At 38.3% G+C, this 26,588-nt stretch overlaps 1 protein-coding gene across 2 annotated transcripts in view; it reads right to left on the bottom strand.

The window, feature by feature from the left end:
* Positions 1 to 26,588, bottom strand: part of rab3gap1 (RAB3 GTPase activating protein subunit 1) — an 89,303-nt gene that overhangs the window by 1,929 nt on the left and 60,786 nt on the right. For both annotated transcript variants that reach the window (XM_028806549.2, XM_028806550.2), the window contains exons 17-23: positions 26,138 to 26,551; positions 19,289 to 19,426; positions 14,316 to 14,543; positions 12,892 to 12,988; positions 9,410 to 9,513; positions 9,193 to 9,308; positions 6,112 to 6,214 (exon numbers count right to left, since the gene is read on the bottom strand). In XM_028806549.2, coding sequence (XP_028662382.2) covers positions 6,112 to 6,214; positions 9,193 to 9,308; positions 9,410 to 9,513; positions 12,892 to 12,988; positions 14,316 to 14,543; positions 19,289 to 19,426; positions 26,138 to 26,551 — 1,200 coding nt within the window. The remainder of the gene's footprint in view (positions 1 to 6,111; positions 6,215 to 9,192; positions 9,309 to 9,409; positions 9,514 to 12,891; positions 12,989 to 14,315; positions 14,544 to 19,288; positions 19,427 to 26,137; positions 26,552 to 26,588) is intronic.

Below are 26,588 nucleotides of genomic sequence, written 5' to 3' on the forward strand. Positions count from 1 at the left end.
TAATAAATGGAGACACCTTGGAGGTTTCTCTGCATAGTCAATCAGAAAGACAGCCACAGATAGCCCAGAATCAAAACTGACCAGACCTGATGCAAAGCAGTCAACTTCATGAAAATCGTTTTGAGTGTTTGAGAGCACACTTACCATTCTGTAGATGTCAGCCAAAGGTATAAAAATACACGAAAAAAACACGTCAAGTGTGACTTGAAATGACGTGATGTACAGTAACGGGAGCTCCTGTGTCTTTACTCACAGACTTCTCTGAAAGGATTGTGGCTTGTGATTGCAAAAAGACTGATTATTATTCAATTTATTACGGCCTCTGGCTTGTTACTGTCAAGTTTAAATGAATTTTTGAAGCAAAGATCTGCTGCTGTCATGGCAAATGGAGAGCCGAGCAGTCAGCCCGTCTTAACTGCCTTCTGTCACAGAGTGAGTGAAGACGATCAGAAGAACCTGAAGGCTGCCTGCGTGTGGCCCGACTCCGTAACTCTGGAATGTTCTTTCACTTTTAAAAACACAGGATGAACTTTTACATCTCATGGCGAGTTCGGCTACTGGAGAGGAGGAATGAGGAAGGGCCGATTCTTACTCGAGTGTTGCTTGTTTTGCATTTCGCAAGCCTTTTTCAAGCATTATTGCCAGTGTTTCCAAAACAAGAGTCTTGCAGAGAAAGTGTGACTGTCATCTTTTTCATTTTGTAGGTTGTGTGGTGATGGTTGTGTTTCCAGAATGTCTTCCAGGACTTTAATACTTTTAATGCTAGCGGTCACAGTGCCGTCAGTGTTGTGTGCACACATGTTGGGTGCAACCTGCCCTGCTGCAAAAGGAGTCAAGAGAACAATTGTGGACTCTAGGCAGCAGCCCAAAAAATTCTAGGATTACACACGTGTGTTGTTAACCACATAAGAGTACAAATAGTGCTACGTACAAATAAATAAGTACATAAACAGAACCACTGTGTTACCTGCTGCTTGTTGGGGCGACCGATGTCATGCAAGGGCCTTAAGCGCTCGTCCAGTAACGGCGAGGAACAGGGTTTTCAAGCACAGTGGTAATGAGCTCAAAAGAACTGAACGTCCAATGTCATCCTGCATGTGCCGAGGGTACAGTTGTGACGTCACTGGGAGCCAGTGGTCATCGCAGCAGTGCTGGGTGTAAAGCAAGAGACTCGTATGCAGATCATTATCAGGGCTCGATCACACAGCCAAGCAGAAAACGAGTTTGCTGTGTGCAGTTCAGTAACCAACGTATTAATAAAGTTATTTGCTTTGTGTTAATCCAGTTATTTGTTAAAGATATTTTTAAACCGTGTGACCTGGTGGCGCAGCAGCCAGTGCAAAGTGACAGCCGAGAATTATCACGGACACATTTGAAGTATACAGATAATAATTCTCAGTTCAGCCCTCTCAATAATACCACTGTGCTACCATTTGTTTAAACGTCTGTACTACACTTCAACCGGATTATGTATACCTACAACTTTTATTTGAATTCTTGTCACTTTATTGCAAACTACGTAACCTTAATCTGTCCCTCACCAGCTCTCACAAGAAGACTGAAGTACATGTGTGTACGCGACAACACCGCCATTTTCTTTTTTTTTTCCTAGTTTCAGTAAGCGGATTCATCAGAAAGAGGCACTGATGTCCAGTAAAATGGCTGCCAAAGCACTCTTTTGTTTTCTTTTAGCAGTGCGTTATGTGCGTTACCATCCATGTCAAAGGAACAAGAATTTGGCTGAAAACGCTCAATAACTGCTGCATGCAGACGTTTACTAAGCCGTTTGCTGCTAAAATACTTAGGAGTGAACAGAATCATTGAAAACGATGGCAAATAACTTGACAAGTGGTTTACGAGCCTTCTGGTTAAAAGGGACGACATTAACACTAAAACATTGAAATGCTGAAGGCGTCTGTCTGTGCTACCACTACATGCCTAGGGAGAGAAGTTACTGTACGTCATCATGAGTTTGGTTTATTAAGTTGGGAACAGAAGTGAATCTCACTTTGTACTAATATTCGAATGAATGAACGAACGAACGAATCATCCTGCTGATCCCAGACGTCTGCCTGAACAAACTTCAGTTAGCATGTTGGATTGTGGACCTGCTGTATCGGAATGGCATGAAGACCTGCAGTGCAACTGAGCACCTCTTGAATGAAGCATTTCACTCGAGTTTGCATTACGTGTTTGACTGAATGTGACACCTACAATCTGATTTGATTTTAAGGTGGGCAACTAGTTCATTCTACTTTTAGAAATAGACTTGTGGAGACTACTAAAACTACAAAGACAACAGGTAACGTCTAATAATGGAGAAAAGATCAATCACTCAATGGCACCCGCCTCAAAACCAGTCACATGTTTTGAAAGACATCTGCTGCACCATCCCAAGGGTTTCACTGCTGAATTTTGAGGGGATTTGAGCCCTCCTGCCTTTCAATGACAGTCGTTTGTGCTCAGCCTGAGCATTCAGTGCTGAAGGTGGGCTCATTCAAAAGAACGAACATGCGACTTCAATAGAAAATTGACATAAAACAAATCCCGTGCCTCGTTACCCCTGCCATATTAAGTATTCCTTTCACTTACTCACTCACCCCACCACAGAGTGACAGTAAAATATTGGCTTTAAACAGAAGCTGTAAATAGAAATAATGATTAGTAAAGAGGTGGGATTTATGGCTTAAATGCATATGCGACTTTGCGCTATATTTAAATATTAGCACTTAGATTTAACTTGCCTTTATCCACTCAGAACAATACTGAGAGATAATATGAGCTGTGAAACTAAGGACGGGGTTAGAGACAGACTAGAAAATGGGACGGAGCTGAACGTCGAGCACAGAATCGTTCACAGAGCCAAGAACTTGCTGCATATTCTGGTTGAAGCCAAGAAGGGCTACAGTATGGAGTCGCTCCGTTTATTCATGCTGGCTCACTGACTCTCCATCTTAGTGCTGTCTTGTTGGACATTATTATGGACGTTTTCTTCAAACCAAGTTACCTGAACAGAGATGAACCTCAGCCACAGACCAGAAGCCTGCACAGGGTCTCGTTTGCATTTACAACTGTTTGATTGAAGAAGTTAAAGCAGCATTGAACGTTATGTCAAGTGCCATTTTTCTCTAATATTCAAGTGTTTTGTTCTGGGCCGCCTGTTATGAAGTACATGTGAGGTGTTTTTGGGTTAGCATTACCCTGCAATGCCCCTTATATTACTAAATAGCAACTCCTGGTGAGGTCGCCGACGAGACGGGCAATATGGGGTGCACATTTCCATCTGTTGGTCTCCTACTGACAGTTTGGCCTTTACTGTTGAATATTTGTGTCTGTGACATCCAAGGAACTTAAAGGGAGTGCATTCAAGAAGCAAATCTTCACGCAATCCTAACTAAGCTACCTCAGTCTTTTAGTTGGGTTGGAACTTTGTATATAGAATGTGACGGAGATAACTGGGACTTCTCAGCTATGGCAGCCAAATGAGCCTGGCAGGCTGACCGGATTATGGCTGTGATGTCCTGTATGCTCCCAGCAAACTCAACATTCTTACTCATCTGTTTTGTAATAAACTATTACGCATTTTTTTTCCCCACCTACTTTGTTTACTTTGAAATTCCCCAGCTATTTAAAAATATTTCTGCTTAGTGAAGATGGACATACAAAGTATAACGCAAGTGTTGCCTCAAGGTTTATGCTACTCTTCAATTTACTGGCACATGCATCCTCAGTGAGAAACTGAATTTTTATTATTTTCGTTATTATGTGCAGCGAACAAGCTTACAAGAGCTGTCATCATTCTAAAGAATTTGCTGGTATGATGTGAGATTGCACCAGAGTCCTTCATAGCAAATGTCATGTCAGCTACAAAAGGTCCCAAATTCTGAGAAGGGTTAGCTTTGTCTCTATTAGCCAGATGACAAAGTACGTGCAGAACCCGAGAGGCTGCATGGCAGGCGGAGGGACACAGCGAGCAGATAATGAAGCCTGGAATGATTCCAGAACAGCATTCTGTTTCGATGGAGGTATCACACTCAACTATCAGCACCCTTCTGCAAACGTCTTTTAAAATGTACACCTGACTGCCCACTAGCTAACCCGACATAAATTAGAAGTTGTTTTGTCACAAGCCTAAAAACTGAAAACTGCCAGGAAATACAACTTCTGTGATCTCTGGCAATTATGAACAAATAAAAAGACACAGGCCGCTCAGTGACAGGCAGACGCAGACAGTGAGCAGCTTGTCCATTCAGGGTATCAATGCTTGTACTAGTGACCTCCTCAAAGCAGATGGTTTTAAAGTGGATAATTTAAACTCTTCATCTTCAGAGTAGTCAGAACTGGCTGTGACAATCTGAGGGTCAGCTCACTTAAAGGCAAAGACGAGCCAAGTAATTCAACTATTTTGTACATCTAGAAAATTTCCTAAGGAGCGGCTGTCAAAAAGCATAGCAATGGACACAAAGTTAACATGTTTTGCAGCCAATGGCTAAAACAAAATGACAAAAATATACAAGAAGCGGCTGAATCATCTCAGTAGTTCTAGAATATAGTCCGATACCCCTGGATCTGACCAGAGAGCAGGCGTACATGCAGGACATCTCCCATAGTCCTCTGAGAAGACCTGCAGCTTGTAGGCATCAGGCAGATCCCAAAGTGTGAGGCCTTCTGTGGATCCTGCAGACATCAACAGCCTCATGGACACACAAAAGACCAACGCAACCAATCCGCACTGATGAAGGCTCCAGACACTCGAGTCCTGTTTAGTCATCCACACAACTGTCTGCTTCTACTCTTGGTTCCTTGCAACAAATATTTTGTGAATCGAGCTGAATTTATTTCTACTGAAGTGAGTAAAATAGATTGATGCACTTTTAGCGTGGATTAACTATTCTGATTTGAGTTACAGTTTCAGGAAGACACCAAGAGGCAAATAACAAGTCATCTTATGCTTCTGTGCAGCCTGTTTATTTGCCTGGAAAAAATATTTTATATATGTAACTTGTTACGATTTTATAAATATTGCTTGGCTGAAGTCAACTTGCTTGCAACTTTCCACACTGAATGACCTTCATGGGAGGCTTATTAGAAGAGGCAGAGACGGAGGACATGCTATGGGGACGAATGTAGAAAACAACACGTCGTGATGTGATGATCAACAGGGCAACATGAAAAGTGCTCTTCTTAATGTAGGTAGTCGTCGTAAAATTATAACAAGTAAATTGGTTCAGTCTCTAGCACATAAGCTCACATGGTCTAATCCCAGTTTGGGGGGTATACGTGGTAAAAGAAGTTCAGTGTAACATGCGTATTACACATAAAAACAGCAAATCTAATACATAAAGCCTGACGGGTGTTTGTTGTCCAGTATGGAAAGCCACACTGTTGAGCCGACATTTGCTACGGTTCCCCAGCTGTACAGGGAGAGACCACCAGCTACATTTAATTCCAAAATGTTTCACCTTAGAATGAAAACCTGCAGCCACAGCGGCCCTCCGGGTCTGGAGTTTGAGGTCCCTGTCTTAGACCGAGAGTGACGCTCAGTGTAGTTTGTGATGCCGCCTTTCCTCTTTTATTATTGACAATCACAATCAGTCATGCATTTTTGTTCATGCTGGCACAGCTGTAACATCTGGTTAGCTGGGAAATTAAATAATTTACAACAGGCATATTGTCAATATGAAAATGTGGATATTATATTTTAAAATGTGCGTTATGTTTTAAATTGGGAAGCTGCAAAGAATTGTAGAAAGTATGTTAAAAATGAGGCATCACGGCCTAAAACTACACCTACAGTATATCAGACTGCCGCAGTATCATAAAATATGTCTGCACAATTATAACCTGACAATAAATAAAGCAAAGGGTTTGGAGTGCTTGAGATTGTTGTCTGTCACCTGACTGAGTACGCCAGACAAAGGCTACCGCATATCTCTCTACTAAATAGAAAAGAAGAATACTGCAGTATTTGGACTAGAAATTAAAACATTCTTTGGAGACGCACTACTACTTTACAGTTTGAAACTAGAGGGCAAGATCTGGAATCACCAATCTGGACATCATTTTATAAATATAAAAATACAGTTCAAATTAAAAAAAAAATGTTTATACCCTTTGAGCATTTACAAATAATTTATGGATAATCCTTCCAGCCGGCCCTCTCCCTGCTCCGATTACAGTGACCTCTGGTTCTTCCAGTAGTGAGATTACAAACCTAACAAAAAAGAAAAAAAATACAATCATTATCTGGAAAACACGAGGGTCTTGTCTTAAATGACCGCAGATTCCATCCACCTTAATTATCTACAAGATTAAAGTTTGTAATAGCAAGAGACAATTTACCTCATGTAGCCCATCCATCCATTTACTTAACCTGCTAAATTCAATTTTGGGGTCACATGGAGCTGAATCCCACCCAGCCTGACATGAAGAGCTCACTGCTGGGTGCACACACACACACACACACACACACACACACGGTCACATCGGGCCAATCTGGAGTCAATTTACAATACAGAAATAAAACGTACAACACTGAGCACAGCTATGATAATACTTGCCATTTATTTAACGTTCAGCGTGCTGTGAGGTGTTGTGGTAAAGGGAGTAAGGGGCTCATAGTAGTACGCTGGTTTTAGATAAAAACGGTGCGCTCGAGCTCCTGGCGGGTGCAGGTGTGCGCCATAGTGTGGGGCGTTGATGAGGAGATTGGGGGACATGCATTCATGTGCTGAGATGCACAACTCAAATAATTTCGTTGTTAGCACTCTGAGGTTTACAATTAAGACACCTGCACCCAGATGCGCATAAAGGGGTCTAAGGTGACAGAGACAGGACACGAAAGAAAGAATGAGATATGGGAGGGACAAAAAAACAAAAGAGTCCTGAGGTGAAAAGGAAGGAAAGAAAGGTAAATAAAGAGAGGCAAGGTCACGGCTAAGCCGGTGCAACAGTGTGGAGGCAAGTGGTTAGGAAGTGGTCCTGAGGGGAACAAGTGGCTGGCTCTCATGGAACATTGTCGCTTCTGCTGACCGATTACGGAAAAGAACATCCAACCACCCAGGGAGAAGGGAATAGGAATGACAAGATTTCCCGCTGAAGGCCAGACGATGGTGGCAGGAACACGAGTCAGACTGAAGGGGTGACCGTACTTCTCTGTGGACAAGGAATTGTGTGCAGAGGACCACGCCAGTCCAAGACTGGAGCACTGTGGCTCATGATAGTTTTAATGGGCAGATCCTGATTGTGCTTTTAACTCAGACTTATCTTTGGATAAATTATTGATTTATATGTGACTTTTAACTTCAACCATGGCACTGGATTTTATTATGGATTATACTGTATATTTATCTTTTCATGAAGATTCTGCACTGTACTTTATTTGATTTGAGAGCTCTATTGAATAACAAAATCCACTATGCACCGTTTTGTGAACTCACTCGCCTGAGCTCATCTCGGTCTCGGACTATCGATCTGCCAAGTTCAAGGGAGTATGCCAGCAGCGCACAACCCAAGCATCACCGACTTGTAATGCTAGTTCTCTTGCCTTTTTGTACACGTCACTCTAACTTATGACACTACATTAACTGCTCAACCTTAAAAGACAGAACAGATTATGCCCAGGGTAGCTGGAATCCCTTATTGTGGCAAATGCTTCATTTCAGCCGTGTTTGGTAGAAGTCCCTAAACCTGAACTGACAGTAAGGCACAAGTTGTTACCGTCCTTCAGATGAGTCTTCTGTCTTTTTTTGTTCTTACTATATTAGACCATGATTTAACTTAACCACGCCACACACTTATTTCTGAACACACAATATTAAGACAACAGTAATGATCGTTGACCAATAAAAATAATAATAATAATAAAAAAACTTGGATGCTTTCAATGATAAAAATTCAAGAGTATCCTCTGATCGTGTGTCACAACTGCATCTGCCATCATTAAATCCTAACTTTGTCACAATGGAAGAACGCCAAGGTATAAAAATTGGCAGAGAAATACGGTCTTAAGCTGCCAGTTGAATTACAATTTATTTTATCTTAAAGTATTTTTAATATTTACAGACCTGCTGTATGTTTTCTTTTCCTTTTTACTTTCTCCACACATAGTTATAAAAAAAGGCGAACAAGGCAGAAACAATGGGAAAAGATGGAGCAGTCGACCAAAGCAGGATCTGCACTAAGTCAGAGCCCTGGCCTAAATGCCATCACAATTTCACGATAACACCTTACTTTGCTTTCTGCTGCTGTTCCAGACATAAATCCAAACAAAGAATAATAGGCAAGTATTTCATCATCACAATGTACAAAAATAATACTGACTCATTCAAAAAGATCACCAATTGTAACAGCTGCCACAAATACTGTAAAAATCGTGACATTAACTACTTTTAAAAATTCTGTTATCTAGCCATACTTTTTGGGAGGAGTCACATAAAGAAAAGTGTTTAACTTATAAATACTAAACTTCTCAAATGTAACACATCAAAAATGACTCTTTAATATGTAAAAAGTATTTGGGACTAGATCATTTTAAAGGTACTGTAAAATGTTAGATGTTATAGTTAAAAACACTAGTATATTTCTCATTCAATTATGCAAACTCTGACTTCCCACTCTATTACACAAAGGGTTTAGAAAATGGATGAACAATATAATTAGTTGTCTCTTTTGGGGAAAAGCATAAAGTGGGATGCTTTAATATTACAGTTAATTAACTGACATCTTATTTCTTTCTCATGAGTTTATCTCAGAATAATATTCCCTGACACACTTGCACATGATCGTACTACGCCAATGGATTGTGCTGAATTCACCGCTACTGCAGGTCTAAATAAGAGTAGAGAGCCTGGGGTGGGGGGGGACCTAAAAACACCAGAAAACGTGCAAACTGCACACAGACAGCCGCCATTCTGGACTCAAAGCCCGTTTCTTGAAGCTGTGAGGCAGCAGTGCTGACCACTGTGCTGTCTTGCTGGCCTTACCGATTTTATCAGGTATATGTACTGTTTATATTTATAACAATCATTTCAAAAAATGAGTACAGTAATGCAGGAAATAAATAACAGTAAATACAAAAGTATTTAACAACAACAATAACACACACTGGCTTTTAGGTTTGTTCAAAGTAATTTCAGTTGCTGAAAAGTAACAAAAGGAAAACAACACAAAAACACAAAATGTGTTCCTTACTTTTCAAGCTCTTCTTTGTCATCTTGCTCTTCACATTTGCCAATACCAAATTTTGCTTTTAATGATCGTGCCCTAGCAATGACAGTTTCCACGGCCATGATCTCATTTATGATTTCCTATGAAAGAAAATGTTTTTAAAAAGGTAAGACTGCTGCTGTGAATAAATCAAGTTTAGAAAGACATCTTGGCTTTAAAACAGAAGATCTAACTCACTTACTTCTAGTTTCTTGTAATCTGAATTAGAATGTCGTAAAAGCTTGCATGCGTGAGAAACTATTTGTTGAATTTCTTTCCTAACAGATGCAATATTTTCCACAGATTCTAAGAAAACAAAAGAAAAGTGATATACATGATATTCTGAAAAAAAATGTTTATATTACTAAAAAAGATTTTACAGTAAAGTTTAACTGTCAGGGATGTCCTAAATTCTGCAATATGTATGATATTCATAACACACAAAACAATAAATCTGAGGCAATGATTTTAACTTAAGTAATCAAGAGAATTGTGGTGAGGTTACAAAGGTGTCTGTGCCTTCTGTTTATTAGGTTTTAAATAAAAAATTCAAACTGGGGATTGGAGCTCAATGAGGCAAATTAGATACTAAATGAGAAATTTGAAGAAGAACTCTTATCCAAATTAGAGAACACTCTCAGATTCCTCCCAGTTTTAGGTGTTAATCTGGTACCTGGTGCTAATTTCTTTAATTTTCTGACAAGCCCTGTTTATCTGGCAGCACTCCTAAAATTACTTTGCAAAATAGCAAGCCACTCTAAAGTGACTGAACCTCTGCAAGAGATGCTGGTCATTCCGAGTCTGTAATTTCTAGAATACTTCAGCTTTACAATGACACTAATTCATTCAAGACCCCAGAAATACTGGTCGTCCATGGAAGACAAATAATGCAGAGACTCTCAATGGGGAATCGGTTCAACATTGCAGCTGGAATTGCTCACCAGCTCAGTGCTGAAAAGGTTAAGGTTGTGTCTCAGCATACAGCCGCACACCACTTAAGACAATTTGGACTGAAAGCCCACTCTGCCCTGACCAAGCCTCTCATGAGCAGTAAGAATCAAAAGGCAGACTAACCTTTGCTGAGGGGCATGTTGTGTAGACAGAGGAGAAGCGATCCAGAGTTTATTTGGATCAAATGGGAAACATTATATTTGGCATCAAACTGCAGAAAGACTGAACCCAAAGTGCATAAAAAAAGTCAGTTAAATTTGGAGGAGGAAGCGTCGTGGTTTGGAGGATGTTTTCTGCAGCAGGAGTTGGGTCTCTTATCTAACTACATGGCAGGTTATCAGAACCTCCTTCAGCAACATGCGGTTCCTTCCCTACAAGCATCTCCCGATCAGCCTGCAATTTTCATGCAAGACAATGTCCCCTGTCACACTGCAAAACGGGTAAAGCAGTTCCTTGAAGCTAACAACATTGAAATAATTAAATGGCCAGCCCAGAGTCCAGATCGAGAATCTTTGGAAAATCCTTGGTGACAAAGTGATGGCTGGAAGAAGAGTAGACCAGGATGAAGCCAGAACAGCGTGAGAAACTAGTAATGTCCTGCGATTGCAGATGTACTAAACTTATTCAAAGCAAGGGCCTCTATACTTCCTACTAATTACTGTAAGCTGTAGCCCTCCAAATATTTTAGTTGTAATCTTCTTCTCTGCTACAATGGTTACTGTTCTCTAATTTTCATCATTTGTGGTTTCCACAAAGTAAAGTTTTTTTGTTGTAGTGCCTGCATTATTTTGTAAAAGATGCTAGCAGAACAGTGAACGCAGCTAATATTCCTTCAAATTTTGAGCAATGAAGACTAACAATACTTCAGAAAAAGCAAGTGTTACCTTAAATTGTTCTCTAATTTTGATCATGTGTATGTGTGCACATATGTGTGTGTGTGTGTGTAAAATGGAACCTTTCACAGAGTAACTTCAAAAACATTTATTTAAATGACATAAATATTGTTTTGTTAGATGGATGTTTTGTATTCAAAATTGCTCCGACATTAAAACAAATATTTCAAAATAAGTTTAAAATGATTATGGCTGCCATTGCACAGGAAATTCTTTACTTTTAATTTCAGACACAAAGAAATAATTTGCTAGACATGTTCCTGATAACATTTTTGGAACAGCATTTATTTTAAAAAAAACCAGCATTTTCTATTTAAAGCAATATTCAAAAAATGTCAAAAAATAAAGGAAGAGACTGTTAGTTGTTTCTCTTTGAACACCTAGGATAAGAGAGAAACCGCCATGTTTGTCTTAGCAAGTGTGAACAACACAACTCCAGGGAAACCTGCTGGACTGGTAAACACAGCAATGTGCCGAGTCGGGTAAAAGTGTGTCATCCTGGAATGAGGTGGACAGAAGTACTCAATTATAGTCTACCATAACCATTTGAATATTGCTCATATACAGTAACTGTAATGTATTTCTTCAAAACAGTTTCTCTTAAATATTCACATATACTATCTTTTGTCAGTCCTGTTTTCTTGATTTATCCAAGGCCACTGTTACTCTTAGCATGTTCATCAGCTGTGTAATGCGTCTTCCTCTATAACTTTGTCACTTTCCTTTGCTGCTTTTCTTTCACAAATCTCTTTTTTGAAATTCTAATGTAGATTAGGCATGGGAATTTAAGGAAGGTTACCCAGACAATCTGAGCCTCAATTCACTGCCATGAAATAAAAGTCAACAGATACAATTAACTTAGGCACACTAAATTGTTAGAATAAATTAAACCTGCATGCTGAAACACGTTTATTAAAAAGGTGAGAATGATTAACAGCAGTAGCTTCTGATGTTTTTCTCTCACACTGGCGGTTTATCATCAGACGGTTCCTCTTTTATGTCACCTTGTTAAGCTTTTATTTAGCTACGGCTAACTGAGTAAATTTATGAAATGTTAAATACCTCAAGCCTGTTTTATACAGTCAGAAAATAGCAAGCCTTTAAAAATGTGATACTGAATTAGAAGTGTTTAGAAATAGTGAGATACTAGTATAATAATACAGGAATCATTTCAAATGTTTTTGTACTAATCTAACTTGTTTACAGTTCAGCTTTTAATTATTTTCTAAGGCAGAACTGCAGTTTGCCAGCCACAGGATAGTTTTTATTAAGCTTCACGACAGATGATGAAATGTCTCACAACAGCTTTATAGAGCATGAATGCAAAATAAAATTTTCCAAACCGCAGCGTCCTAAAAATTCACTCTAATAAATCAAATAAAATGGCACTACTGATCTACTTCTAAAAAAAAAAAACACAAAACTCAGATGTACTATTTGGATCTTTACACATAAGTGGATGTAATAAATGCAAATATATGTATATATATATATATATATATATATATATATATATATGTATATATATATATATATATATATATATATATATATATATATATATATGCAGACTGCTAAGTGTGGCTTATTATCATAAGAGAGAAACTTGCTTAGGGCCTCCAAACAGATAAAAACCTGTTTGACTAAACGCAGTCCCTGTTTGTGTACTTGTGCAAACAGTCCCATCAAGAACATGTCCTTCACACACAAGGACAGCTTAGCATTTGCAAATATACACTTCATGTTGTAACTTGGAAAACATAAGTAAAACATAATTAAGAGACAGTGATAAAACCTAGCAAATTTTCACACAACCAACAATGTATTATAAAAAGTGTACCTTCCTCCTTCACTTTAAGAATGGCAGCATGGATGATGCAAGGCAGCAAATGTTGTGTAAGGTCAGCAGGTTTCTGAACAGCTAAATAATGTAACACCTTAAGACAAAACAAGACAAGTATATATTTACTTATCAATCACTGATTTGTTAAACAATTAAATGACAATAATAAAAATAAGCAACGTCTCTTTACAAAACAGGCACCTACTTTACATTTTTTTTTGTTTTGCCTTCATTTGCCTCAAATTTCCCCATAACTCCGTCGTCCTTTTACTACTCACGTTTGAGTTGTTCTTGCAAAAGAAAAATGTCACCTAAACTAAAAACATCCGAGAAGTGCAAACAGCTGACTAGCTCCCAGAACTACTGGATATGTAAATAGCAATCAATCACAATTTGAATACAGACAGCTACAGAATGTCTGGATAATCAAAGAATTTGAGCTGTCAGTAAGGAAGGAGATACACCAAGCTGCAGTTCAAGAAATCAGAACGACTTCAAACTGTTCAATTAACGTAAGTAATCAAGCAGAACCAGTTATATACTTGTAATGTACTGGTTTAAAAAAACATTCAAAGTATTAAGAATTCACCCATTTTATAGCCAAGGTACTCCATTTATAGGACTTTTGAAGGAAAACAAACTATCCTAAGAACATTACATTTAAGGCAAGAATCAACTCTGGACAGATTTGGGTATAAATATGCACAGACGCACCGATATTCGCACACAAATTTAGAGCCTTTGGTTAGCTAACGGTTCTCAAAGTGTGATTAAAACTCAAAGATATCGTTCTGTACTGTTTTTGAAATGTGCATTTGATGGCTATATCTTTTAAAATGTTCTTTAGTGTTGTTTTTCAAATCCTTTCTTTTATATTCACAATGTGACCAATAATTCCTAAACAATTTCTTGAGGTTTTGACCCAAAAATGTAACAGTGACTTGTGTGGTGCACAGTCTATGGTCAAAGTTAAGGTATTTTTTATCATAATTAAAGAAACCTCTTTTAATTTTGAAAACTTAAAAGCTAGAAGAGCATATTAAATTTACATACTCCTGCAACCAGCAAGTTTCACCTTTGCCTTTTAAAATTTACTTCTTAAACATGTGTCATTGCTTAAAATACACAATGAAACAAACAATTTACTTTATCATTTGTAATTTACTCAGAGTCTGAATACCTTTACAATAACCTGTATTTCCAGCAGTCTGCCGAGTACTGAACCCTTATTATAACAACATGGCTGTGCTGCTGAGGATGAAGATGAAAAATAATGGACTACTAATCTACGTCACACCAAAATACAGTTCTGGTTTAGCAAGTCCTTAAGTGTCACTCTTTAAGATATGTAAAAGATTAACACACATAGATTCGGTAAATACAATCAAGAGTGTACTTGCGCTTGCACTGATTGCTCATACCTTTTCTGCCTCCCTAGTGTCATCAAAAAGCCTTCTTTGTCTACGTGCAGGGGACGGCTTGGCCGTTTCCCAGGCCTCTACCCACATGTTCCCTGGTATCTTCATTCTAGCACTCAGTTCACCTCTGGTAACTGCTTTGCCATCATCACCAAACACTTCTTCTTCAACATAATCCCGTGGTGAATACCAGCGCACAAAATCCTCCAAGCAGCATCCAGGGTTAGCCGCCTACAAGTAAGTAATATTATTAAAAAAAAAAAAAAACATACAAACACAATTTATATTGCATCACAGTGTAAAATTACTGTTCATTACCAAATCCAGTTTAAAAGATAAAGCAGAGCATAGTCTACAGTTATGAAGAAATTGTGTGGAGGACAGGAGCTGCTACTGAGCACCCCCTCAATTCTGAATAAATGCAAGTACCAACAGTACCAAGTAAAAGAGTCTTCTTATATATAAACGTCTACACGTGGAAGTGTGCGTGTCTGTCCGGCCCAGAAGTGAGAGGTGGAGTTGGGGTAAAGGCTCTTCCTCCGAGGAAACCGAAAACTCGCTTAGCTGCTCATAACACAAGTGGGGCCATCACGTCAGCAAAACGAAACCTCAGAAGAAAGAAAAAGTCGCTCAGCCACTAACATCAGCAGAACGGCATCCATTTTACTTTTAATCCCGCCGATAACACACAAGCAATGTGAGCACGTCGGCAAAACGAATCCTCCCAGGAGAGAGATGCCCAGAGTAGTTCATTTCAATACCTGACATCTCTACATTTCAATTTTTTTTCTGAAGATTTCAACAACTTCTAGGACCCTGGGCTTTTTACAGCACAGGCTTACACAGCTAGTATTAAATAAATAATAATGGGAATGGAATACAGAAATAACAAAGTCCTCCCAATTTTACACTCGACTGACTTTAAACTCCTTTCTTTTGGTCACTTCAGTTCCAGCTTTGGAATCTCTTCTGTGGCCAGTGATTGCCTGTGTTTGCTTCAGTGACAGCAGGCTACAGCACCCTCTAGTGGCCCAAAATCTACACAGCAGCCCCCCATCCTGCTGGTTTGAAGGGACCTCGCGGTGCCGTATGAAGCCTAGACCTGCCTTTACGCCGATGCTGTCACCACTGCTTTTAGCTCTTCCCTGCGCCCACATAACACCCAATGGACTGGGTACAGCCCATACTATTGCACTGGCATGGCAATATGCCTTGTCATTACCGGTGTACACATTGTCTTCAATTCCAATAACACTGGGACAGTATGGAAAATGATAATAAAAATAAACAGGAGTAATATGTAAATTCTGTTCACCCTGCGTTATATTGAAAATACTAATCACCACATTATTTGATGTTTTATCCTGTGAATTTAATTGTTTGGGGGGGGGGATATAAATTCATACCACAAAAAGTCTGGGATGGCCAAGTGTATACCACTGTGTAACATCACCATTTTTTAACAAAACCTATTAAGCATTTTGGCACTGAAGGCACAAGTTTGTCAAGTTTAACATAGGAATGTCCCCCCATATCCATAATGCAGGTCCTTAGCTGTGCCACTGTATGGGGCCTTTGCTGCTGTAATTTGCACTTTATAATGTGCCACACTTTCTCAATCATAGCTGGGCATTTTAATTTGGGCAGAATGAGTTTTGCCATTGTCCTGCTGGAAAATGTAGAGACATCCCTGGAAAAGACAGTGTCTGGATAGCAGCATACGTTGCTCCAAGATTTGTACATCTGCATTAATGGTGGCCTCACAGATGTGCAAAGTGTCCATGCCCTGGACACTGACACAACCCATACAATGACATACGCTGGCATTTGGACCTGATGCTGATAACAGCTTAGATGGTCATTTTCGTCACTAACCTGGAGAACACAACAATATATTTCTTCTAAAAAAATACTTGAAATGTTGATTTGCCAGTCCACAAAGCACATTCCACTGTGCAACTTGCCATCTTAGATAAGACCAAGCCCAGAGAAGTCAGCTGTGGATGCAGCAGCACATAGCGTTGACTGACAAGTGTTTACCGAAGTATTCACCTGTTTGATGTCACCTTGTTGCTGTATTTGAACTTGTCACATTGTTCTTAGTCATAAACTACCCCATCCCAACTTTTTTTGGAATGTGTTGCTGGCATCAGATTCGGAATAAACACATCTTCAAAAAACAATGCAGCCGTTAAGATAACACTTGAAATATCTCGTCAAAATAAATATACAAATCAATTCTTTTTGTTTTCATTAGCATTTCCTATCGTGTCACAATTTTTGTTAGAATTGGGGTAGTACTTTGTCTTGCATTTCAGTTTAGGCCTTCCTGTACATTTGGTATGAACTTGATGATTTTTATTAAGATGAGATGGAAACAATCACAACACTTTAAGTTGATGTGTACAGTTCTGATTATGAAAATTACATATATTTTGTGCTTTCTTCTAACTTTGTAAATGTTGGAATGAAACATTTTTTTCCACACTTTTAAGTTATTAGAATTACTGTAGACATATAACAGTCTGAATAAGGTAATAATGTGAAATCAATTTCTTTTACATACCATATAAAAGACAGAATAACTGTACCAGTTGAACATACCGTTACTGTATCAATGTCAACTATAAAGCAGAGGCACTCCTAGCTGCCAATAAAGGAGGGAAGGTTTTTTGTTTTTGTTTTAAACAAACGTGTCAGACTTAAGTAAGGCTATCACATAAAATGGCATCCTATTGCAAAAAATGTGTCAAACTGACAAGACAGTGTCATCACTTTTTCTAAGATCTGACAACGATACAGGGTCCAAGTTGACTTTGCTACTATTCCAGCTGGAGGACAGTTTTGAAACATTGTGCTTTCCTTGTATGAATAATAATGAAGAAATGCCAGGGTGTCCCACCATAATAAAAAAAAGTGTGTGATCGGGGTCCTCACATGAGCCAAATATAAACCATTCATTTTGATTTCCTCCCAAATGTACGTGGGGGTGAATGCGTGAGTGTACCTTACGGTGGAATGGCGCCCCATCCAGGAGCAGTAACTGCCTTACACTCAGTATTGCTGGGATAGGATCCGTCTTCCCTACAGCATAAATGAAAATAAGTTTAGTAAATTGATGGGTGTGTTTTAATAAAATGTCCACAAAACTAAGAACTGCTATACTTCTTCCGCTTCATGTATTAATTTAATGATTTGTACGAAACCAATGCCAATTCCATAGACCTAACAGAAGTTAAACTTTACATACTGTGTATATTTACATCCTTAATCAATTTAGATATCATTAAAACTCTTCAGCAAGTAATTACATTTTGCTTGAAACTAACATTTAAAATACTAAAAGAAAAACTTCAAAACAATCTTACTGAACTATACAGCAGAAAAAGTTTTCCACCTTCGAGCTTGCCGGGTATAGAAATATGAACTAATTTACATAAATTACTGGCTGGCTGTACCACTTGTCTGTTGTCCTCTGGCATTTCAAATATTGACAATAAAAGTGTAAGCTACAGTTTACACAACAATTGACAGAGGTACTATATATCTGTCAAATTTGTAAGTCGCATAATTTATCATGCTACAAACCTAATGTCCTCAAGAGAGCTGATAATTAAAGCCAAATGCCACATAATGCCTCAGTAAGCACAATTATACAGAAAGTTAAATTCAGTAGTGAGATTAAATTAACAGTCTTATTAATATCAGCCTGCACAATTTATTTTTAAATCTAGCAGGTATTGCAAATTTCATAATAAAATTAAATTCATACATTAAAATGAAGATGACAGTTTATTACAACTATGAAACTAAAAAAAAATAAAACATAAAGTTAATAAAATTCTGCCTTAAATTATTATTACTTGTATTTAAGGATTCCTTCTAAAACACATAAACCAAACAGTAAACTTATTTTGGGTAAGAGGAGAACTTTGTTCCCCTATTCAGATGTTTGTTTGCCAATATCCAAAGATTCTCATTTTTCTTACCCTGCATACTTTTTACTTGCCATTTCACATCGTGACTTAGACAGCTTGTTGCGCCACCCACTGGTCTGTCACATGCAGAGGCACATTGTGTGCCCCTAATTCTTAAAGATGTGTTGATACAAAAAAAATCAAACTTCCAGTTTATGACAAACCACATTTAATATACAGTACTGTCATCACTTTTAACCACAAAATCCTTCCTTTGCAAACCTGTTGGCTTAAATCTGAGGATATTCTCAGCATCAAAACTACCAGTGCAACAGTAAAGCTAGACAGGTCATGTATGTCATCTAGTGTTAATGTACTAGAAGTAGAAATTTTCAAAATATGAAAGAATAACATGCAATTTTATACGGAAAGCACTGTATGTAAAAATAAATACAAACACACCAGCAGTTCCTTTCACAAATATCTTCTTAGTAAGTCCAAATAAGACAAAATATGGTATTTTACCAGTATGTGTAACTAATCTTCCCAATACTTAATACACACACACATTTTCTGACAATGCTTACTGTACTACACAGTTATTAACAGAACCTGTAGTATGACCCAGCATTACATGGCAAAATGTTGAAACTCAACACATATTCACTCAGATTACTTTCAACTAGAATGCATAAGTGAAAATCAGGTTATACTTAAGGCAAATAAAATAAAGATTACTTTTTTAAGATCATTCTATTTTTTTTTCTTTAATATATATTTACTTTTTAAGAAGCCATTATAAGCATTTAGGTATTTCAAAAAAGGCATGTACACATGCAATAAAATAATTCTTTATGTTTCATGCATACCTGTGGTTATAGCCGTTGTAAATAAAGCTTCACTGTATAGACTGAACTTACACCATCAGAGGATATTAAGGGATTCTCTTGACTTGCATGAAAGAAATTTATATATACTAGTAAAGAGATATAATTTTCATGTACATTGCTTTTATCTGGTGATAAATGAGGAACTGAATATGTTTAACGTAATATATACCTTGAAGGACTCCATGTCTGACAGCAGACAGGCACTTTGCATTCTTGCCCGGAGATGTGCTCCTTCAGCTGATGTCCCTAATTTGGCCAACACCTCTGACTGTTCCTCTAGTAAATCTTCTGTCATTGGAGCTGGTTCCTGCAGAGACAAAAAGGTCACCCCTTGCAATTAAACTGCCTGCAACAGGATTTGATGGCTTCTCTTTTCACGAAAAATGTCAGAAAGAATGAAAGGGACTGACAAAAGCTGCTCCATTCAGTCTCCAATTTTATAATTTTTAATGAAATCCAAAAGCAAAACCACCTGCACACCATCCCTGGGCTGCATTTGATGAGGCCTGACAGTTTAGAGACTTTATTGCATTGTCCACAGACCTGTCTTCCATATTTCAGTCAACTTCAAACCAATAATAACCACAATAGCTTTTTTATCTGGACTTAGATACAATGTCATTAGATCTTACATACTCTGTCAATCTTTACTTATCAGTGATAATAAACATATCCTAATACTCATGTCAAGAAATAATGCCACATGTAATAAGATGAAAAAACTAAATAAAATAAACACCACAAAAAGCCAAAAACCTAGAAGAATACTGGCAACCAAAATACCCTCCATGGTATTTCAAAACAAATGTTTTTAAAAGGGCAATATTTTTTGCTCATATATAGAAGTGATAACATTATAGATTTGGTGTCTAGTATTTCTAAAGGCTCAAATGACATAGATAATAGAGTGTGCTTTTCTTTGCTATAACCTTTAAAAATGTTGCAAAATGCATCAAGACAAACCCATCCCAAACATTCATCCTATCAGCTGTCTTCCAGAACTTCAGTGTCTTAAGATCTTCACTTGAGGACCTAAATTTGAGCCACTGGTTTTTAAGCGCGTTCAGGTCCAGAGATTGAGATGATTATTGCAAAATTTTGGTCATTTTAACTTGCCCTCTGCCATCATGTAATGTCTTTCTTCTGTTGCACCATATAGTGATCTGCTCATGACATACATTTCAATTGTACTGTATAGCTGGGTGCAAGCTGGTGCTCTAAATTTAACCTTAAATGTAATTTACTTTAAATGTAACTCTTGTATATTTTTTGCCTCCCTCTCCATCACCCTCACAGTACTTTAGGAGCTAGGTACACTTATGTACTTTTCCTGGGAGGTCAAGGATTGTTTTAGTCGTTTTGAACTTCATTACAGTTCTGTTAAGTTTAACTTTTACATTTTTTTTAACCATTTTACTGAAGATTAAAATGTATTCGTCTCTTTTGATTAATCTGACCTTTCCTCTTCCCCATGACAATGGATAACAAAACGTTTTCTTAGCTGTGTTGTCTTCTTTGTTATAACCTGGTGACACTGCACACCCAATTCACTTCAGTTTATTTCTGTGCAGCACTCATCCTTGTGTTCAGGCCCAGAATGCTATGACAAGTTCACAATACGATAAGGCACACACATAGAAACAGAGACGTGTTTAAACGGACAGGAAACAAAGCGTTTTGAAAATGATTAACATAAACGGAGCCCAGCAATATCTGCCCATTAATTGATGAACTATTGCCAGTTCACTACAGCGGACAGACAACTTCACTGAAGACTCTATTTTTTTTTCTTTTTGTTTAAAAATACATTTTCTTGGATCCATTGTGTATTTGAGAATCAGAATCATGACTAGTCATTTAAGAACATTTGCTTTGCCAATTCCAACTTTGGCCATAAAATATAGTGTGTGTGTTGTTTATTTCAGATTATTTTCATTGCTCTTTCGTATCAAAAATGTCCACAATTCTTTAGCCTGCTGAATGCCGAGAGATTTTTGTAAAATCCAGCAGCTTTTTTATATATACAGTACACATTTTAAAAGAGACTACTAATCAAAGATGATTTTTAAAAAAATTGATTTGTAACTGTAACAAATAAATCAAATGGAACTCATTGCATTGTGTGATCAAACAAAAGAGCTGTCATCAATACAGAAGCAACACACGAAATATGAATGCATATGTTGGAAACCATAAATGTGCGAGCTTACTGGCCATAACTGGCTGGGCTCTCAGTTATCGCATCTTCTCAATAAGACATCTTTCCGTACAGCTGGTGACATGCCTCTGAATGTAATGTGGTAATCTGGCACAAGATAACTAATTAGCATCTGAAAGCCTTTGCCATCATCCATGTTATTAGTAATATATCTTGCTCTATTGTTGCATATAACCTAGGTGTGATTTCCCCTAACCATGAATCATTAGAGTTTTCCCTTTGCTATCACAGCCAACATGGTAGGTTGCAGCAGTTTGACCTCACAAGTAGAATACTCCTTTTTCATTTGGTAAAGCCCAGTAGGTTTCACGATTTGCTATTTCAGCATATTATTATATCACCCATTGGCTTGAAATGCTCTAAAACTAAGCTATGTTTAACACACTTCATTCTCAATGACAGTGTCTATTCTGCTTTCAAAAACTTAAATGCTGCGTTTGTGAAACCATTTAAAGGAACAACACTGTTTAGCTAAGTCTACGTAATGTGTTGAAGTGCTGCAAGGCAATTATATTTCTTAAGCTAAATTTAAACAATTGCATATTTGATAAGATAATTTGATTATAACACCAAACTGTTTGATTTATTGCTAACATTTGTGCATATATACATTTTTCCTACTTTTGTGGTAAATAGACAGCTTTCTGCTAATGTTCCCAGTGAACCAGTGGATTTGGGCTGAAAGTCCACAAGGCAACAATCTCAACTTGTGCTTCAACTCTTAAATTAAAAATAAAAGTTGATCTGCGGACATTGTGCAGTTCTCATCGTCCTAGTCTGTCGTATCTGTGTGCTTTAGAAAGTCAAGCATGTGGTAAATAGGAGCTTGGAAATTTTAGCCATGCCTCACATCAGCTGTGATATAGTAACCCATTTCAACCTTTCCAAATATTAACGAATTTCAGCTTAATGAGCTGCAGCACCAAGCACAGACCGACAAGTTTGGAAGCAGCTTTTACCCCTAAGCAGGCCGTGTGTTGAGTATCACCCAAACTGTTTCAGTGCTGTCAGTGATCAGTGACTTTTAACGGTCATATCTGCATTGCATATGGGATACTTAACATTTTGCACTCTTTTCTAAAATGGATTATAATTTGTGGTTCACTGTATATAGCATGCTTGTACTACCCCCATACCATGTATGTTTATAACTTTTTTTTTTATTTCATTTAAAATGGCTATGTTTTAGAGTTAATCAGAATTTCAACACTTCGCTTGAAAATCTAATATCACATTTAAACTCAAACATTTTCTTGTTTAAACATGTTCAGTAATGTTCCTTTATACACACACTTTGTCCACAACAATAATCTACAAGTAAAAGGATCTATAGGTGCTGGTCATAAAATTAGAATATTATGACAAAGTTGATTTATTTCAGTAATTCCATTCAAAAAGTGAAACTTGTATATTAGATTCATTCATTACACACAGACTGATGTATTTCAAATGTTTATTTCTTTTAATGTTGATGATTATAACTGACAACTAATGAAAGTCCCAAATTCAGTATCTCGGAAAATTAGAATATCAATTAAGACCAATGCAAAAAAAGGATTCTTAGAAATGAGCATGTACAGCACTCAATATTTAGTTGGGGCTCCTTTGGCCTGGATTACTGCAGCAATGCGGCGTGGCATGGAGTCGATCAGTCTGTGGCACTGCTCAGGTGTTATGAGAGCCCATGTTGCTCTGATAGTGGCCTTCAGCTCTTCTGAATTGTTGGGTCTGGCGTATTGCATCTTCCTCTTCACAATACCCCATAGATTTTCTATGGGGTTAAGGTCAGGCGAGTTTGCTGGTCAATCAAGAACAGGGATACCATGGTCCTTAAACCAGGTACTGGTAGCTTTGGCACTGTGTGCAGGTGCCAGGTCCTGTTGGAAAATGAAATCTGCATCTCCATAAAGTTCGTCAGCAGCAGGAAGCATGAAGTGCTCTAAAACTTCCTGGTAGACGGCTGCGTTGACCTTGGACCTCAGAAAACACAATGGACCAACACCAGCAGATGACATGGCAACCCAAACCATCACTGACTATGGAAACTTTACACTGGACCTCACGCAACGTGGATTCTGTGCCTCTCCTCTCTTCCTCCAGACTCTGGGACCTTCATTTCCAAAGGAAATGCAAAATTTACTTTCATCAGAGAACATAACTTTGGACCACTCAGCAGCAGTCCAAAGGCGAGACGCTTCTGACGCTGTCTCTTATTCAAGAGTGGCTTGACACAAGGAATGCGACAGCTGAAACCCATGTCTTGCATACGTCTGTGCGTGGTGGTTCTTGAAGCACTGACTCCAGCTGCAGTCCACTCTTTGTGAATCTCCCCCACATTTTTGAATGGGTTTTGTTTCACAATCCTCTCCAGGGTGCGGTTATCCCTATTGCTTGTCCACTTTTTTCTACCACATCTTGTCCTTCCCTTCGCCTCTCAATTAATGCGCTTGGACACAGAGCTCTGTGAACAGCCAGCCTCTTTAGCAATAACCTTTTGTGTCTTGCCCTCCTTGTGCAAGGTGTCAATGGTCGTCTTTTGGACAACTGTCAAGTCAGCAGTCTTCTCCATGATTGTGTAGCCTACAGAACTAGACTGAGAGACCATTTAAAGGCTTTTGCAGGTGTTTTGAGTTAATTAGCTGATTAGAGTGTGGCACCAGGTGTCTTCAATATTGAACCTTTTCACAATATTCTAATTTTCTGAGATACTGAGTTTGGGACTTTCATTAGTTGTCAGTTATAATCATCAACATTAAAAGAAATAAACATTTGAAATACATCAGTCTGTGTGTAATGAATGAATCTAATATACAAGTTTCACTTTTTGAATGGAATTACTGAAATAAATCAACTTTGTCATGATATTCTAATTTTATGACCAGCACCTGTATATAATTGGCTTTGTTATACTAATTTTAAGCATTTTAATGTTATGCTTATTAAACTATATCAGTATTTTTCTAAATTATCATAACCAAACACCTACACAGACATCACACTAAGCCATTTCAATAAACCAAGGCTGGCTAGTTACAGTGGTGTGAAAAACTATTTGCCCCCTTCCTGATTTCTTATTCTTTTGCATGTTTGTCACACAAAATGTTTCTGATCATCAAACACATTTAACCATTAGTCAAATATAACACAAGTAAACACAAAATGCAGTTTTTAAATGATGGTGTTTATTATTTAGGGAGAAAAAAAATCCAAACCTACATGGCCCTGTGTGAAAAAGTAATTGCCCCCTTGTTAAAAAAATAACCTAACTGTGGTGTATCACACCTGAGTTCAATTTCCGTAGCCACCCCCAGGCCTGATTACTGCCACACCTGTTTCAATCAAGAAATCACTTAAATTGGAGCTGCCTGACACAGAGAAGTAGACCAAAAGCACCTCAAAAGCTAGACATCATGCCAAGATCCAAAGAAATTCAGGAACAAATGAGAACAGAAGTAATTGAGATCTATCAGTCTGGTAAAGGTTATAAAGCTATTTCTAAAGCTTTGGGACTCCAGCGAACCACAGTGAGAGCCATTATCCACAAATGGCAAAAACATGGAACAGTGGTGAACCTTCCCAGGAGTGGCCGGCCGACCAAAATTACCCCAAGAGCGCAGAGACGACTCATCCGAGAGGTCACAAAAGACCCCAGGACAACGTCTAAAGAACTGCAGGCCTCACTTGCCTCAATTAAGGTCAGTGTTCACGACTCCACCATAAGAAAGAGACTGGGCAAAAACGGCCTGCATGGCAGATTTCCAAGACGCAAACCACTGTTAAGCAAAAAGAACATTAGGGCTCGTCTCAATTTTGCTAAGAAACATCTCAATGATTGCCAAGACTTTTGGGAAAATACCTTGTGGACTGATGAGTCAAAAGTTGAACTTTTTGGAAGGCAAATGTCCCGTTACATCTGGCGTAAAAGGAACACAGCATTTCAGAAAAAGAACATCATACCAACAGTAAAATATGGTGGTGGTAGTGTGATGGTCTGGGGTTGTTTTGCTGCTTCAGGACCTGGAAGGCTTGCTGTGATAGATGGAACCATGAATTCTACTGTCTACCAAAAAATCCTGAAGGAGAATGTCCGGCCATCTGTTCGTCAACTCAAGCTGAAGCGATCTTGGGTGCTGCAACAGGACAATGACCCAAAACACACCAGCAAATCCACCTCTGAATGGCTGAAGAAAAACAAAATGAAGACTTTGGAGTGGCCTAGTCAAAGTCCTGACCTGAATCCAATTGAGATGCTATGGCATGACCTTAAAAAGGCGGTTCATGCTAGAAAACCCTCAAATAAAGCTAAATTACAACAATTTTGCAAAGATGAGTGGGCCAAAATTCCTCCAGAGCGCTGTAAAAGACTCATTGCAAGTTATCGCAAACGCTTGATTGCAGTTATTGCTGCTAAGGGTGGCCCAACCAGTTATTAGGTTCAGGGGGCAATTACTTTTTCACACAGGGCCATGTAGGTTTGGATTTTTTTTTCTCCCTAAATAATAAAAACCACCATTTACAAACTGCATTTTGTGTTTACTTGTGTTATATTTGACTAATGGTTAAATGTGTTTGATGATCAGAAACATTTTGTGTGACAAACATGCAAAAGAATAAGAAATCAGGAAGGGGGCAAATAGTTTTTCACACCACTGTATACTTGGTAGTGCTTCCACAGTTTGAAATGAATAATAAACTCTTTCTAATTTGGGCAGACAGTTTTATTCTCTTCTCAACACACACAGGTCAGTGCACTAAACAGCTACACACTCTTCAATTCTTAAGCACAGCCATTTTGCTTACCTGCGTTACTGGGATATACAATGGTTCCCCAGTGTGAAGCAATGTTAGTTTTGCATGCTGATACAGACGCCCTTCAGGTTTCTGCTGGGGGGCGTCACAGCCGCTCCCTTCTTTGCCTTCATTTGGCATGCCATCCTTTCCCCGATCTTGCACATTTTCTTTGAGCTCCTCTGTATCACTAAGACACTCAAAAAACTCATCTTCACTGTCACTCCATGAATCCCATGACTTTCCCTGAGCGACTTCCCCTTTCTCTTTCCTGTCTTCAGAGCCCCAAACTTCCTGCGTTACTTTCCCGTTTTCACTGCTGGACACCTTTCTCTCAGTAGTTCCACTGGTCAATCCACTATTGGTTGAGTTTGATCTTTTCCCATCATCTCTGGCTTTCTTTCGTTCAATGCAGCAATTCAACATCTAGGTATATTAAAGTGAAGTCAATGAGTCAGAATAT

This window comes from Erpetoichthys calabaricus, chromosome 8, assembly GCF_900747795.2.
Source record: "Erpetoichthys calabaricus chromosome 8, fErpCal1.3, whole genome shotgun sequence".
NCBI lineage: Eukaryota > Metazoa > Chordata > Cladistia > Polypteriformes > Polypteridae > Erpetoichthys > Erpetoichthys calabaricus.